The sequence below is a fragment of the Acomys minous genome (assembly GCF_964271855.1).
Source record: "Acomys minous genome assembly, chromosome: 16".
Classification (NCBI taxonomy): Eukaryota; Metazoa; Chordata; class Mammalia; order Rodentia; family Muridae; genus Acomys; species Acomys minous.
The window spans coordinates 74,859,614-74,871,490 of record NC_140498.1 but is presented as its reverse complement, the minus strand read 5'-3'; the positions used below and the strand labels follow the sequence as shown (position 1 = coordinate 74,871,490).

At 53.4% G+C, this 11,877-nt stretch overlaps 1 protein-coding gene across 4 annotated transcripts in view; it reads right to left on the bottom strand.

The window, feature by feature from the left end:
• Positions 1–484: 484 nt before the first annotated feature.
• Positions 485–11,877, bottom strand: part of LIMK1 (LIM domain kinase 1) — a 34,900-nt gene continuing 23,507 nt past the window's right edge. For 3 of the 4 annotated variants that reach the window (XM_084764801.1, XM_084764803.1, XM_084764802.1), the window contains 9 exons: positions 10,874–11,057; positions 10,107–10,193; positions 9,086–9,217; positions 7,995–8,054; positions 7,660–7,725; positions 4,807–4,963; positions 2,322–2,377; positions 1,927–2,084; positions 485–1,838 (listed from right to left, as the gene is read on the bottom strand). In XM_084764801.1, coding sequence (XP_084620927.1) covers positions 1,676–1,838; positions 1,927–2,084; positions 2,322–2,377; positions 4,807–4,963; positions 7,660–7,725; positions 7,995–8,054; positions 9,086–9,217; positions 10,107–10,193; positions 10,874–11,057 — 1,063 coding nt within the window. In that variant the 3' untranslated portion in view covers positions 485–1,675. The remainder of the gene's footprint in view (positions 1,839–1,926; positions 2,085–2,321; positions 2,378–4,806; positions 4,964–7,659; positions 7,726–7,994; positions 8,055–9,085; positions 9,218–10,106; positions 10,194–10,873; positions 11,058–11,877) is intronic. The other variant, XM_084764804.1, reaches the window with a different exon arrangement.

The window sequence follows — 11,877 nt, the reverse complement described above, 5'->3', positions numbered from 1 at the left end:
CACTTTGTAGACCAGGCTGGCCTCGAACTCACAGAGATCTGCCTGCTTCTGCCTCCCTGAGTGCTGGGATTACAGGGGTGCACCGCCACATCTGGCCATAATTATATGTATGTGCATGTGTCTGTATGCACATGAGTGCAGTGGCTGCAGAGGCCAGAAGAAGGTGGCTGACATCATTAAGCCTGTAAGCCACTAAGCTCTTTCCAACTTACCCCATGTTAGGAACTCCCCTCCCCACCACACCACACCACACCACACACACTCAGGGTTTCTCTGTGCAGTCCTGGAATTTACTATGTAGACCAGGCTGGCCTTGAACTCACAGAAAACTGCCTGCCTCTGCCTCCGAGTGCTGGGATTAAAGGCATGCACCACCACTGCCTGGCCCCACAGTAGGCTTTAAATGCCTGTCTCTTCTTGACTGCTCCCTGGAAGGGTCCCCTCTCTGACCCCCACACCCCCACAAGGATGCAAGCCCTGCACGGGGAGCACAGAATTGATTTTATTGTTCCGAGTTTGGGTCCATTCCTATCGCGGTCACCGGGCAGAGGCAAGCACGTCTTGCTGCCTTCAGTCTTGGTCCCGCTGGGGTCTGCTCAGATCCTCTTCCATGTTCAAAGTGCACTGAGAAAGCTTCACAGTTTCAATACGTCCTAGATGGTCAACTGAAGCAAAGTGAGGAAATGGCCCCTCCCCCACCCACCTAAAACAAAGCAAAACAAAACAACCCCCCAAAACTCCCAGCAGCTGCTGGTGCAGCCGTTATGAAAAAATAATACAAACTCTTCTTAAAAAATAGATCGCACAGAAAGAACTGAGGGCAGAGGCACCCAAGGAGGGGGTGGGGCTGCTCCAGCCAGTGGGGAGAGGCCCGGAAAGGGTGCTGAGATGATCCTGGGGGGCTGCGGTGCTGGTGGATGGCTGCCTCTGCCCAGCCTCTGTAGTGTGGGCTGGACCCTCCCTGTCAGCTGGGTCCCAGGCATCATCTGCCCCTCTCACTCGAGGGATCACTGCTCATCCTGAGGACTGGTACCTATGTCTCACTAAAGTGGCTTTGATCAAGAAATGAGATGGACCCCAAGCAAGAGCGAGGGCCACTGCCTGGCCAGCGGTCCCATGAGATTGGACCTCTCTCTCTGCTTTGGAGTTTAGATCATTGTCAATACCTGCTGCTACCTAGATTCCCCAAAGGGGATGATCCTGCACTCCCTGATGGACACCTGGGGAAATAGCCTCTCCCTTGGTAAATACTCTCCGTGCCCAGCTGTCGTGAGGGCTCACTTCTAAAGCTGCCCTCTAGCCCGGCCTTGCTGGGAGAAGCTGCCGGCCAGCCGGGGCGGTGTGCAGAGGGCTGCAGGCAGTGCATGGGATGGGTCCAGCTTCTCTGACCCTCTAGCTCATGCAAAGACAAGTGAGGGGGTGGCCCCACAGAGTGGGAAGTAAGGCAGGGCAATGTGACTGACCATGTGTGTGTGCAGCCTGGTGACTTGGGGGCCAGAGGCAGAGAGAGGCTTGGGGGGGAACCCTGCAGGAGGGGAAAAGGCAGGTCAGGGGGTATGGGTCTGGGCACCACGGCCCTGGCTGAGGGCTCCATGCCTAGGCCACCTCTTGCTGAGAAATCTGGTGAGGGTGCTTTCTCCAGAGGCGGAGATGGGGATGACAGGGCCAACCAGGCTCAGTCGGGGACTTCGGGGTGGGCAGGCAGTGAGCTCTCGCCCCGCCGGTAGGTCTCCCAGAAGCCCCGCTCCAGTTGTTCCAGCTGTGGGCCCAGTGGCAGGTGACCAGCCAAGTGCATGCGAAGTGTTTCTAGCCATTGTTCCAGCTTTACGAAAGAGGGCCTGGCGTGACAGGTGACAATCAGTAGATGGTTCTCTTGAAGACCCATCCCAAGGCTGCTTCAGGCTGAGTGTCCGCCCCTAAACTCACCTCTTCTCGGGATCCAGGTCACAGCAGCGTACAGTGATGGGGAAGAAACTTGGGGGACAGTTTGGTGGACAGTAGCGGTCCAGGAAACCCCGCACATTGAGGCCAAAGTCCATAGTGCGGGGGAGATAGTCAGGGTCTGCATACACACGCCCGATGATCTGTCCCATGCAAAGCCCACAGGTTAGTGTGGGGTCCCTGTGCCTGGGGGTTCTGGGAGCCTGCCAAATGCTTTCAGGAAGGTCTGTGACTAAGCACTACACCCCACCGATGCCATGCTTTGGCTTGGGAGAGCAATGTTCCCAGGCTTTGAGACCCCTGTCTGTGGACATCCAGGCTGGAGCCTGGGAGGACTGGAGAGTGGAGCGGAGCCACAATGGCTTGCTCATGTGACCTACCTCACATAGGACAATTCCAAAGGAAAACACGTCCACCTTCTCGTCATAGCTACGACCTAAACAGAGACCAGGAATCAGCAGGGGATGTAGCATGCAAGAAGCCCCGAGTCCCATCCCCGGCAAGGCGGAAACCGCATGGCGGTACATGGCTGTAATTCTGGTTCAGAAACTGAAGGACATCCTTGGCTACCAAGTCAGTTTGAGGCCAACCTGAGCTAGATGAGACCCTTTCTCAAAACATCATCATCATCATCATCATCATCATCATCATCATCACCACCACCACCACCACCACCACAAAACTCCATCAAATTCAAACCACTGCGTCTAATACTATGCTGGGACCTCTGAGGGGTAAAGCAGCTTGGCTACCACCTGCTGCACGACTCTGGTCATATCATAAGGATGTGCTGAATCCTTGGAACAGATGGACAGACAGTATTTCAGTGGGAAAGCGGTCGTGGAGTAGAGTGGGGTGCAGTGGTAGAGTGTGGGTTTAGCACTGGAGGCATTGAGAAAAAAACTTAGGGAAAAAGGTGTTTGAGGATGTGTGGTATTTGGCGTCTCGGGAAGTGATATTCCTGGTTCTGCCTGGAGCCTGCTATCTGGAACCTGTTTTCCTTTCATTTTAATTTTTTAGATTTATTATTCTGTATATATGACTGCTTTGTCTACATGTGTGCATCTGTACTATATGCGCCTGGAACAGGAGTCAGCATGGTTAGGAGCCACCATGTGGGTGCTGGGAACTGAACCTGGGTCCTTGGCAGAGCGGCAAGTGCTCCTAACAGTGGAGGCACCACAGCCTGCTTCATTTGTTTTTAGGCAAGGTCTCATTATGTAGCCCTGGCTGGCCCGGAACTCCCCATGTCTAGGAAGGCTGGCTTCAAACTCACACACATCTACTTGCTTCTTGCCTCCCAAGTAAGAGGATAAAAGATGTATGTCCACACATGCCTTTTTTTTTTTTTTTTTGGTCTTTTGAGACAGGGTTTCTGTGTAGCCTTGGCTGTCTTGGACTCACTTTGCTGGCCTCAAACTCATAGCAATCTACCTGTCTCTGCCTCCTGAGTGCTAGGATTAAAGGTGTGTGGCCACCACTGCCTGACTACATGCCAGTTTCCTTGGTATTTTTGAGATAGGGCCTCACTTTAGCCCAGGCTAGCCTGAAACTCACCATGTAGTCCAAACTGGCCTTGAACTCATACCAAGCCTCCTGCTTCTATCACCCAAGTACTGCGACTATAGATACGTGCAGCACACCTGGCTTATGTGGTGCTGGGGATGGAACCCAGGACTTCCTTCATGCTAGGAAAGAACATTATCAATTGAGCCGCATCCCATAAACCCATTTATTTATTTATTTTTGTGTTTCAAGGCAGGGTTCCTTTGGGTAGCCTTGACTGTCTAGGAACTTTCTCTGTAGACCAGGCTGGCTTCGAACTCACAGAGATCTGCCTGCCTCTGCCTCCCAAGTGCTGGGATTGACCTCTGAGTTCAAAGCCAGCATGACCTACAAAGTGAGTTCCAGGATAGCCAGATCTACATAATAAAGAGGCCTATCTCAAAACAAAATAAAACACAACAATAATGAAACAAAAAAGTGACAAAGCCAGACAAGCGGGGAGTACTCATTTATAATCCCAGCACTTTGGGTTAGAGTGTTTGTCTAGCATATATATGGAGCGCTGGGCTCTGTCTCAGCACCCCATAAACTCCATAAAAATGAGCACAGCAGTTCATTCCTATAATCCCAGCACGCTGAAGGTAGAGGCAGGAGGATTAGGATTGCACGGTCACCCTTGGCAACACAGTGAATTATGTATGTGCCTGGGGCAGGCAGGCCTCTAGGAGTCAAGACAGCCAGGGCTGCACAGTGAGACCTTGTGTGATGGTGGCGAAGGTGGAAGAGTAGGAGGAGGAGGAGGAGGTGGTGGAAGAGGAAGAAGATGATAATGATGAAGGAGAAGAAGAGGAAAGAGGAGGAGTAGAAGTAGAAGAGGAGGAGGAGGATGACGAAATGGCCTGGAGGAGGTGGAAGAGGAAGACGATAATCATAAAGAAGGAGAAGAAGGGAGAGGAGGAGAAGTAGAAGACGAAGAAAAAGATGAAGATGAGGAAGAAGAAACGGCCTGCTAGATGGGTCACCCGACAATTAGAGTTCAGTCAGCCTCAGGATCCACACTGGGGAAGACTACTGCCTCCTACAAGTTATTTTCTGATCATGCATATGTGTGCACACACAATGTGAAAAGCAAATCAAATACCCACCCAAAACTAAACAAAAGAAGGTGGCAATGTAATATAAGGTGGAGGCCAGAGGGTGGTGGCCACAAGCCCAGCAACCCCAAGGGAGAAGTGGACCCCAGTCCAGTTAGAGAGAAGTAAGAGAGGTGAATACAGGACCAGGGGAAGCCAAGGGCAGTGAGGCCCAGGGGTGGGGTAGCCTGCTGCTCCTCTGCCTAGGACTCTGCCTGGCACTCACCATTGATCATCTCTGGTGCCATCCAGTAGGGGTTGCCCACCACCGTGTACCGCTTCTTGCGATCCGGCTTCTTAAGGCTGCGCAAGTCTTCAGATTGATTCTTCTCATCTATCATGAGCCGAGCCAGGCCAAAGTCGGCCACCACCACGTTCTTGTTCTGGAAATTTCGTAAGGCAGGCTGAGACCTAGTCCTCACTCTGTCTGCTTCTATAATCCCATAGATGGCATACAGAATACACCCAGGAACCTGTGTGGGAAGGGGACCTCCCTCTGTCCCAGTGCTCCCAGCTCTTTGCAAGAAGAGCTATCTGAAACTTCTGGAGATTCTAGTGAGGGCTGGGGCATGACTTGGCATTACAATACCTGCCTAGAATTGCCCAGTGAGGGGCTGGAGTGTGGCTCAGTAGTAGAACACCTGCCTAGGATCCCCCAGTGAGGGGCTGGGGTGTGGCTCAGTGGTAGAGCACCTGCCTAGGATCCCCCAGTGAGGGGCTGGGGTGTGGCTCAGTGGTAGAGCACCTGCCTAGGATCCCCCAGTGAGGGGCTGGGGTGTGACTCAGTGGTAGAGCCCCTGCCTAGAATCCCCCAGTGAGGGGCTGGGGTGTGGCTCAGTGGTAGAGCACCTGCCTAGGATCCCCCAGTGAGGGGCTGGAGTGTGGCTCAGTGGTAGAGCACCTGCCTAGAATCCCCCAGTGAGGGGCTGGGGTGTGGCTCAGTGGTAGAGCACCTGCCTAGAATCCCCCAGTGCGGGGCTGGGATGTGGCTCAGTGGTAGAGCACCTGCCTAGAATCCCCCAGTGAGGGGCTGGGGTGTGGCTCAGTGGTAGAGCACCTGCCTAGAATCCCCCAGTGCGGGGCTGGTATGTGGCTCAGTGGTAGAGCACCTGCCTAGAATCCCCCAGTGAGGGGCTGGGGTGTGGCTCAGTGGTAGAGCACCTGCCTAGGATCCCCCAGTGAGGGGCTGGAGTGTGGCTCAGTGGTAGAGCACCTGCCTAGAATCCCCCAGTGAGGGGCTGGGGTGTGGTTCAGTGGTAGAGCACCTGCCTAGAATCCCCCAGTGAGGGGCTGGGATGTGGCTCAGTGGTAGAGCACCTGCCTAGAATCCCCCAGTGAGGGGCTGGGGTGTGGCTCAGTGGTAGAGCACCTGCCTAGAATCCCCCAGTGAGGGGCTGGGGTGTGGCTCAGTGGTAGAGCACCTGCCTAGAATCCCCCAGTGAGGGGCTGGGGTGTGGTTCAGTGGTAGAGCACCCGCCTAGAATCCCCCAGTGCGGGGCTGGGATGTGGCTCAGTGGTAGAGCACCTGCCTAGAATCCCCCAGTGAGGGGCTGGGGTGTGGCTCAGTCATAGACTGCTTGTCTAGCATGCTCAATGTCCTAGATGCCATCTCTAGAACTAAGAAATTCAGAACCCCTTGACCAGGCTGCCCGCCTGGCATTTTTACCAGGGATGATGGAGCCTCAGCAGGTCCTAGTCACCTGAGGGCAGATCAAGGTGGGTGTGGAATGTATGTTCAGTCCCTTCTCCACCTGCTGTCCTTGTGAAGCTTTCTCCAGGTGACTGTCCTGTGTCACTACATGGGTAGCTGAGGGTCCTTCCCTTTGGGGTAAGCTGGCCCTCTTGGGTCCTGCCTCCTCTCCCTTTTTTTCTAGTGTTCACTGAGAGTGGCTGACACTGAGGCTGTGACCAGGACGCAGGCCTCCAAGGACCTAGACACCAAGCCAAGCAGGACCCATGGAAGACTTGTCCAGCTCACTCTCATGGTACCAATGCCCACAGTTTTGTGGCTCACCCTCAGGGTATCCCCCAACCTGGGGTTTTCTATCTTGCTGGCACAGCCTCAACAGTTAGTATTGGCCCTCTGTGCAGGGTCTGGACAGGCTAACCGGGCCTAGAGGAGCCTAGGGGCCTAAAACACCACAATCAGGATGCTAAAGTCCTGGGTTTGTGTAGATTATAGCTCTGTACTAACTGGTGAAAAAAGCCTAGGACAACACTGTCTGACTGTCTGTCTGTGTGTGTGCGTGTGCATGTGTGTGTGTGTGTGTGTGTGTGTGTGTGTGTGTGTGTGTGTGTGTGTGTGTTATTGGGAGTTGATCCCAGGTGCTCACACAGGCTAGACAAGGGTTCCACTGCTGAGCCACACCCCAGCCCCTCACTGGGGGATTCTAGGCCTTACTCACCCATGCTGCCACTTTCCCCCCAACTTTGTAATTTGAGATAGGGCCTTGCTAAGTTGTCCAGGCAGGTCCTGACGTGGCTCTGTCGCTCACACAGGACTCGATCCTCCTACTTGAGCCTTCCTCAGTTCACATGCTGACTGTGGTAGTTTATTATAGGAGAAGGACTCTAGGTACCTGTTCCCCAGTTTGGCCCAGCTCCTCTGCTTTCTGTAGAATACCTGGGGACCCCTAAAAAACACTAGCCTGTAAACCTGGGGCTGACTGCCTCCTAACCCCTTGGTCTCCACTGAAATGCCCCTGCCAAGCCTCCTGTTCCAGAAGCCTACCCAGATACCCTGGCCACACGCTGATTTGCAGCTGTTAGTGCTACCTGGGCAGCCTGGGCTCCTTCAGGTGGCTTCTGGGAACGCCGCAGTAGAAGCTGGGGCTTCACATTTCGATTCAGTTTTTCCTTCACTGACCTGTTAAACCCCTGTGCTGCTGGTGGGTCTGAGGACTTGTACCGAGTTATAAATGGCAGAACCAGGCCTGCAACCCAGGTCTACCTGCCTCCTGCTCTGGTTAGGGTTCACCAACCTCTAGTTCCATGAAATCCCTCCGAGGAGCTGCTCATAGGTCTCTTTTTTTCTCCAGCACACCCAGCTGCCCAGTGCCACCCGGTCCCCACTGCTCACCTCACGGACCAGACAGTTGTGGGAGTTGAGGTCTCGGTGGATGATATTCATCGAATGGAGGTAGGCCTGAGGAAACGGAGCAAGGCAGAATGTTTAGTCAACAGACTCCCTGTCTCAGCTCTGACCCTCTGGAAGCGCCATGCCTCCCAGCCCAGTCTCGCCAGCTGATGGACTCCAGGCACCTGCTCTGTTGCTGAGGTGTATCCTGGGCTTTCTCTGGGGGGATACTAGGTAGTCATCTATATCGCTGCTGCCCCTTCAAAGCTCCCCCTGGGTTATGCTCCCGTAATCCTCATGGCAGAGTGGGTCACTCGAGTGAGCGGCAGGTCACTTACCATCCCTGATGCAATGTCCTTGGCAAAGCTGACCCTCTGGCTCCATGGGTATTGGCTGTCCTGGGGACAGGGAAGAATGGCTGGGATGGAGTCCGGGGCTGGCACAGCAGCACAGGAGCGGGGACAATCTAGATGAGGTTTCTCTGTGTAACAGCCCTGGCTGTCCTGGAACCAGCTCTGTAGGCCAGGCTGGCCTTGAACTCACAGAGATCCTGCTTCCATCTCTTTAGTGATAGAATTATAGGTGTATGCCATCATGCTGGGCTTTTTTTTTTTTTTTTGGTTTTTCGAGACAGGGTTTCTCTGTGTAGCCTTGGCCATCCTGGACTCACTTTGTAGACCAGGCTGGCCTCGAACTCACAGCGATCCGCCTGCCTCTGCCTCCCGAGTGCTGGGATTAAAGGCGTGTGCCACCACCGCCCGGCTCATGCTGGGCTTTTAAGTGGGTCTTTGGGGGTAGAACTCAGGTCCTCATGTTTTGGAAACAAGCACTTTGCCCATGGAGCCATCTCCCCAGGCCCCATTTTGAGTTTTAAAACCAAGCTAAGCCAACATCCACAGTCAAAGTTAAAGGTCCAACAAGCCACCTGCACACTCAGGGGCAGTCAGTTCTGGGGAGAACGGGGCCCTGGCTCTGCTGTGGTTTGGATTTGGGGTGTCCCCAGAAGCCATGTATTAACACTCAGTCTTTAGCATGGCACTAGTGGGGAGTGAGGTAGCTTCCAGAGGTAGAGCTAAGCAGAGATTCTTAGGTTATTGGTCCCACTGCCCTGCAAGGGGACAGTGGGATCCTGACCTTCCTGTAGCTCAATGTCCTTGGTTTTTTGGGGGTTTTTTTGTTTATTGTTTTTGGGGTGTGTATTTAGAAAGGGCCTCACTGTGTAGGGCTGGCAGGCATGAAACTTGCTCTGTAGACCAGGCTGGCCTTGAACTCATAAAGACCCATCTGCCTGTTGCCCTGGTGCTGGGACTAAAGGGATATGCCAATACACCAGGTTTCTGCAGTGCTGGGGATGGAAGCCAAGGCCTCACGCATGCTAGCTCAGACCAGCATTCGACCAAGTGATCCCTTCCTCCCGCCCCCAACTCACCATGCTCTTGATGATGCCCCGCAGGGTGCCGCCCTTAATGTACTCTGTGATGAAGTTCAGCCGCTTGTCCTTGTATAGCACACCAATGAACTTGAGGACATTGGGGTGCTCCAAGCAGCGCATGACCTTCACCTGGAGGGGTACACACAGGTTGGGCGTGGACCTTCCTTCTTCCCCTTGCTCTATCCCACATGAACAGCAGGACACCCCGTCTCCTCTCATGCAGTTAGCCACTGTGTCTTCTGTTTGTTTAAGAGCATCTCTCAAGCCCAGCAGTGGTGGCACATGACTTTAAACCCAGCACTTGTGAGGCAGAGGCAGGCAGATCTCTGAGTCAGCCTGGTCTACAGAGTAGGTTCCAGGACAGCCAGGGCTACACAGAGAAACCCTGTCTGGAAAAACAAAACAAAACAAAAACAAAAGCAAAACAAAAAACAAACAAAAAAAAGAGTGTTTCTCATAGCTCAGGCTGGTCTTGAACTAGCTATGTAGGCGTGTTGGTCCTAGAACTCCTGAGGGGCTGGAGGAACAGGCATGTACCACCAAGGCCAGCTTTGGCATTAGAACCCAGGGCTTCGTGCATGGTAAGCAAGCATCTATCATCCTGCACCTGCAGCCCATGGCTGTTCTAAATTTTGTGTCTTTTTTTGAGTCAATGTCTCACGTAGCCCAGGCTAACCTGGAACTCTCTATGTAGCCAAGGAGGACCTTCAACTCTGATCTTCTTGCCTCCATCTTGTGAGTGCTGGGATTATAGACATGTACCATTGTGCCCACTGTATGGGCTGCTGGGGATTGAACCCAGGGCCTCATGCATGCTCGGCAAGCATTCTACCAACACCCATGGCTCATGGCTGCTATGTCTTTGCTCAAGCTGCCTTGTCCTCAATGAGGCCTGAACCCCTCTTAACTCTTTCAACAGGTGGTGTGCATGACACATGCTCCTGGAAGTCTCTGTCACCCCTTCTCACTGGGGAGAGGAGTGGACATATGAGGCATATGACAGTCCCTCTCCACTGACCTCCTTGAGGAATGTCCTCTGGGTCTCCTCGTCAAACCGGATGAGTTCCTTCATCACCATCACCTCGCCTGTTTCTCGGTGGGTTACCTATGTTGGGGATAAGGAGGTACAAAACTCAGGGCCAAGTAGGACATAGTAACATATGCCTGTAACCCCAGCCACCTGGGAGGCCAAGGCAGGGGGATCTCATGTCCAAGGCCAGCTTGGGTTATCTAGTGAGTTTGAGGATAGTCTGGGCAACTTAGTGAGACCTTGTCCTGATGTGAAGATAAAACCAGGCATGCTAGTGCGTAAGTGTGATCCCCAGTACTTAGTAGGTGGAAGACAGAGGATCAGGAGTTCAAAGTTATCCTCAGCTACGTAGTGAGTTCAAGCCCAGCTTGAGTTACACAAGACTTTCTCCTTAAAAACAAACCACATAGCCAGGCGTGGTGGCGCACGCCTTTAATCCCAGCACTTGGGAGGCAGAGGCAGGTGGATCGCTGTGAGTTCAAGGCCAGCCTGGACTACAAAGCGAGTCTGGGATAGTCAAGGCTACACAGAAAACCCTGTCTCGAAAAACCAAAAAACAAATAAACCACAAAGTTTGTACCCATGTAAAGTCTTTTCCTTCTGAATAGCTCAGGGAAGTCCAGGAAAAGGAGGGGGTAACAATGAGACCATAGAATCTAGATGACCCCCCACTCCCGTGCTGGATTCCCAGGGGGCAGTGTGAGGAAGGAGGTGGTTAGAGGTGTCATGCAGCCTGCCCCTCCTCTTTTGTATACCTTGATGGCCTGGCCAAAACAGCCCTTGCCCAACACCTCTCCATGGATGAGGTCAGATGGCCGGAAGATGCGGTGTGGTCGGCAGACCACTCGGAGGGATTCAGAGCGACCCAAGTCCTTGCGCTGGGAGGCTGGTGAAGCCAGTGATCCGGCACCCGGGGATGTGTCAATACTGCAGCTCCTCCTAGGAAAGTCACATGAGGGCCCAGTGCCATGGGGAGGTGGTACCTGGCTGAGACACTATGCCTGACTCTTCCTTGCAAAAAGCACCATATAAATCAGGTATATGCGATGTTCATCCTGCCCCCATCCTGGGAGTGGGGGGTATAGCCCAGTCTTAGGGGTAGCCACACAGCTGTCTGCTCACTAGAAGGTGCCCATGGCCTCCTCTGCTTCGTAGCCCAGGCTCAGACACCATGCCTGAGATGCCCATTACACTGCATGTGCACACGTTTCCCCGCTTATGGCCTGAGCTCTGGACAGATGGAGAGGAGGGAGTACATGCCTTTGACAGTACACCTCTCAGGATGGTGGTGGAGCATCCCTTTAATCCCAGCACTTGGGATGCAGAGGCAGGTAGATTTCCGAGTTTGAGGCCAGCCTGGTCTACAAAACAAGTTCCAGGATAGCCAGGTCTACACAGAGAAACCCAGTCTCAAGAAAATAAACAAACATCATCCCAGAAGAGAACCCCTCAAAAGATTTCTCCAAGAATCCTGGACGGGTCCCAGCCTAAGTAGGGCAAGTAACAGGCTGCCCCTGATTGCTATTCTGTGTCCCTTTCCTCCTGCCTGTTCAGGTTCAAGGATAGAGGACTCGTGGTACCTGCTGCCTGGATCGCTGCAACAGACCCCTAAGCCAACTCTGACTTGGGCATCCCACATCAGATTCCTTCCTTGTCTTGGACCACAGTAATCTTTGCATGGTGACAACCCTTCAGCGGAAGCCTCTAGACACGGAAAAAGGCTCTGGTCTATCTGATGCCCTGGAATCAGAATGTTACC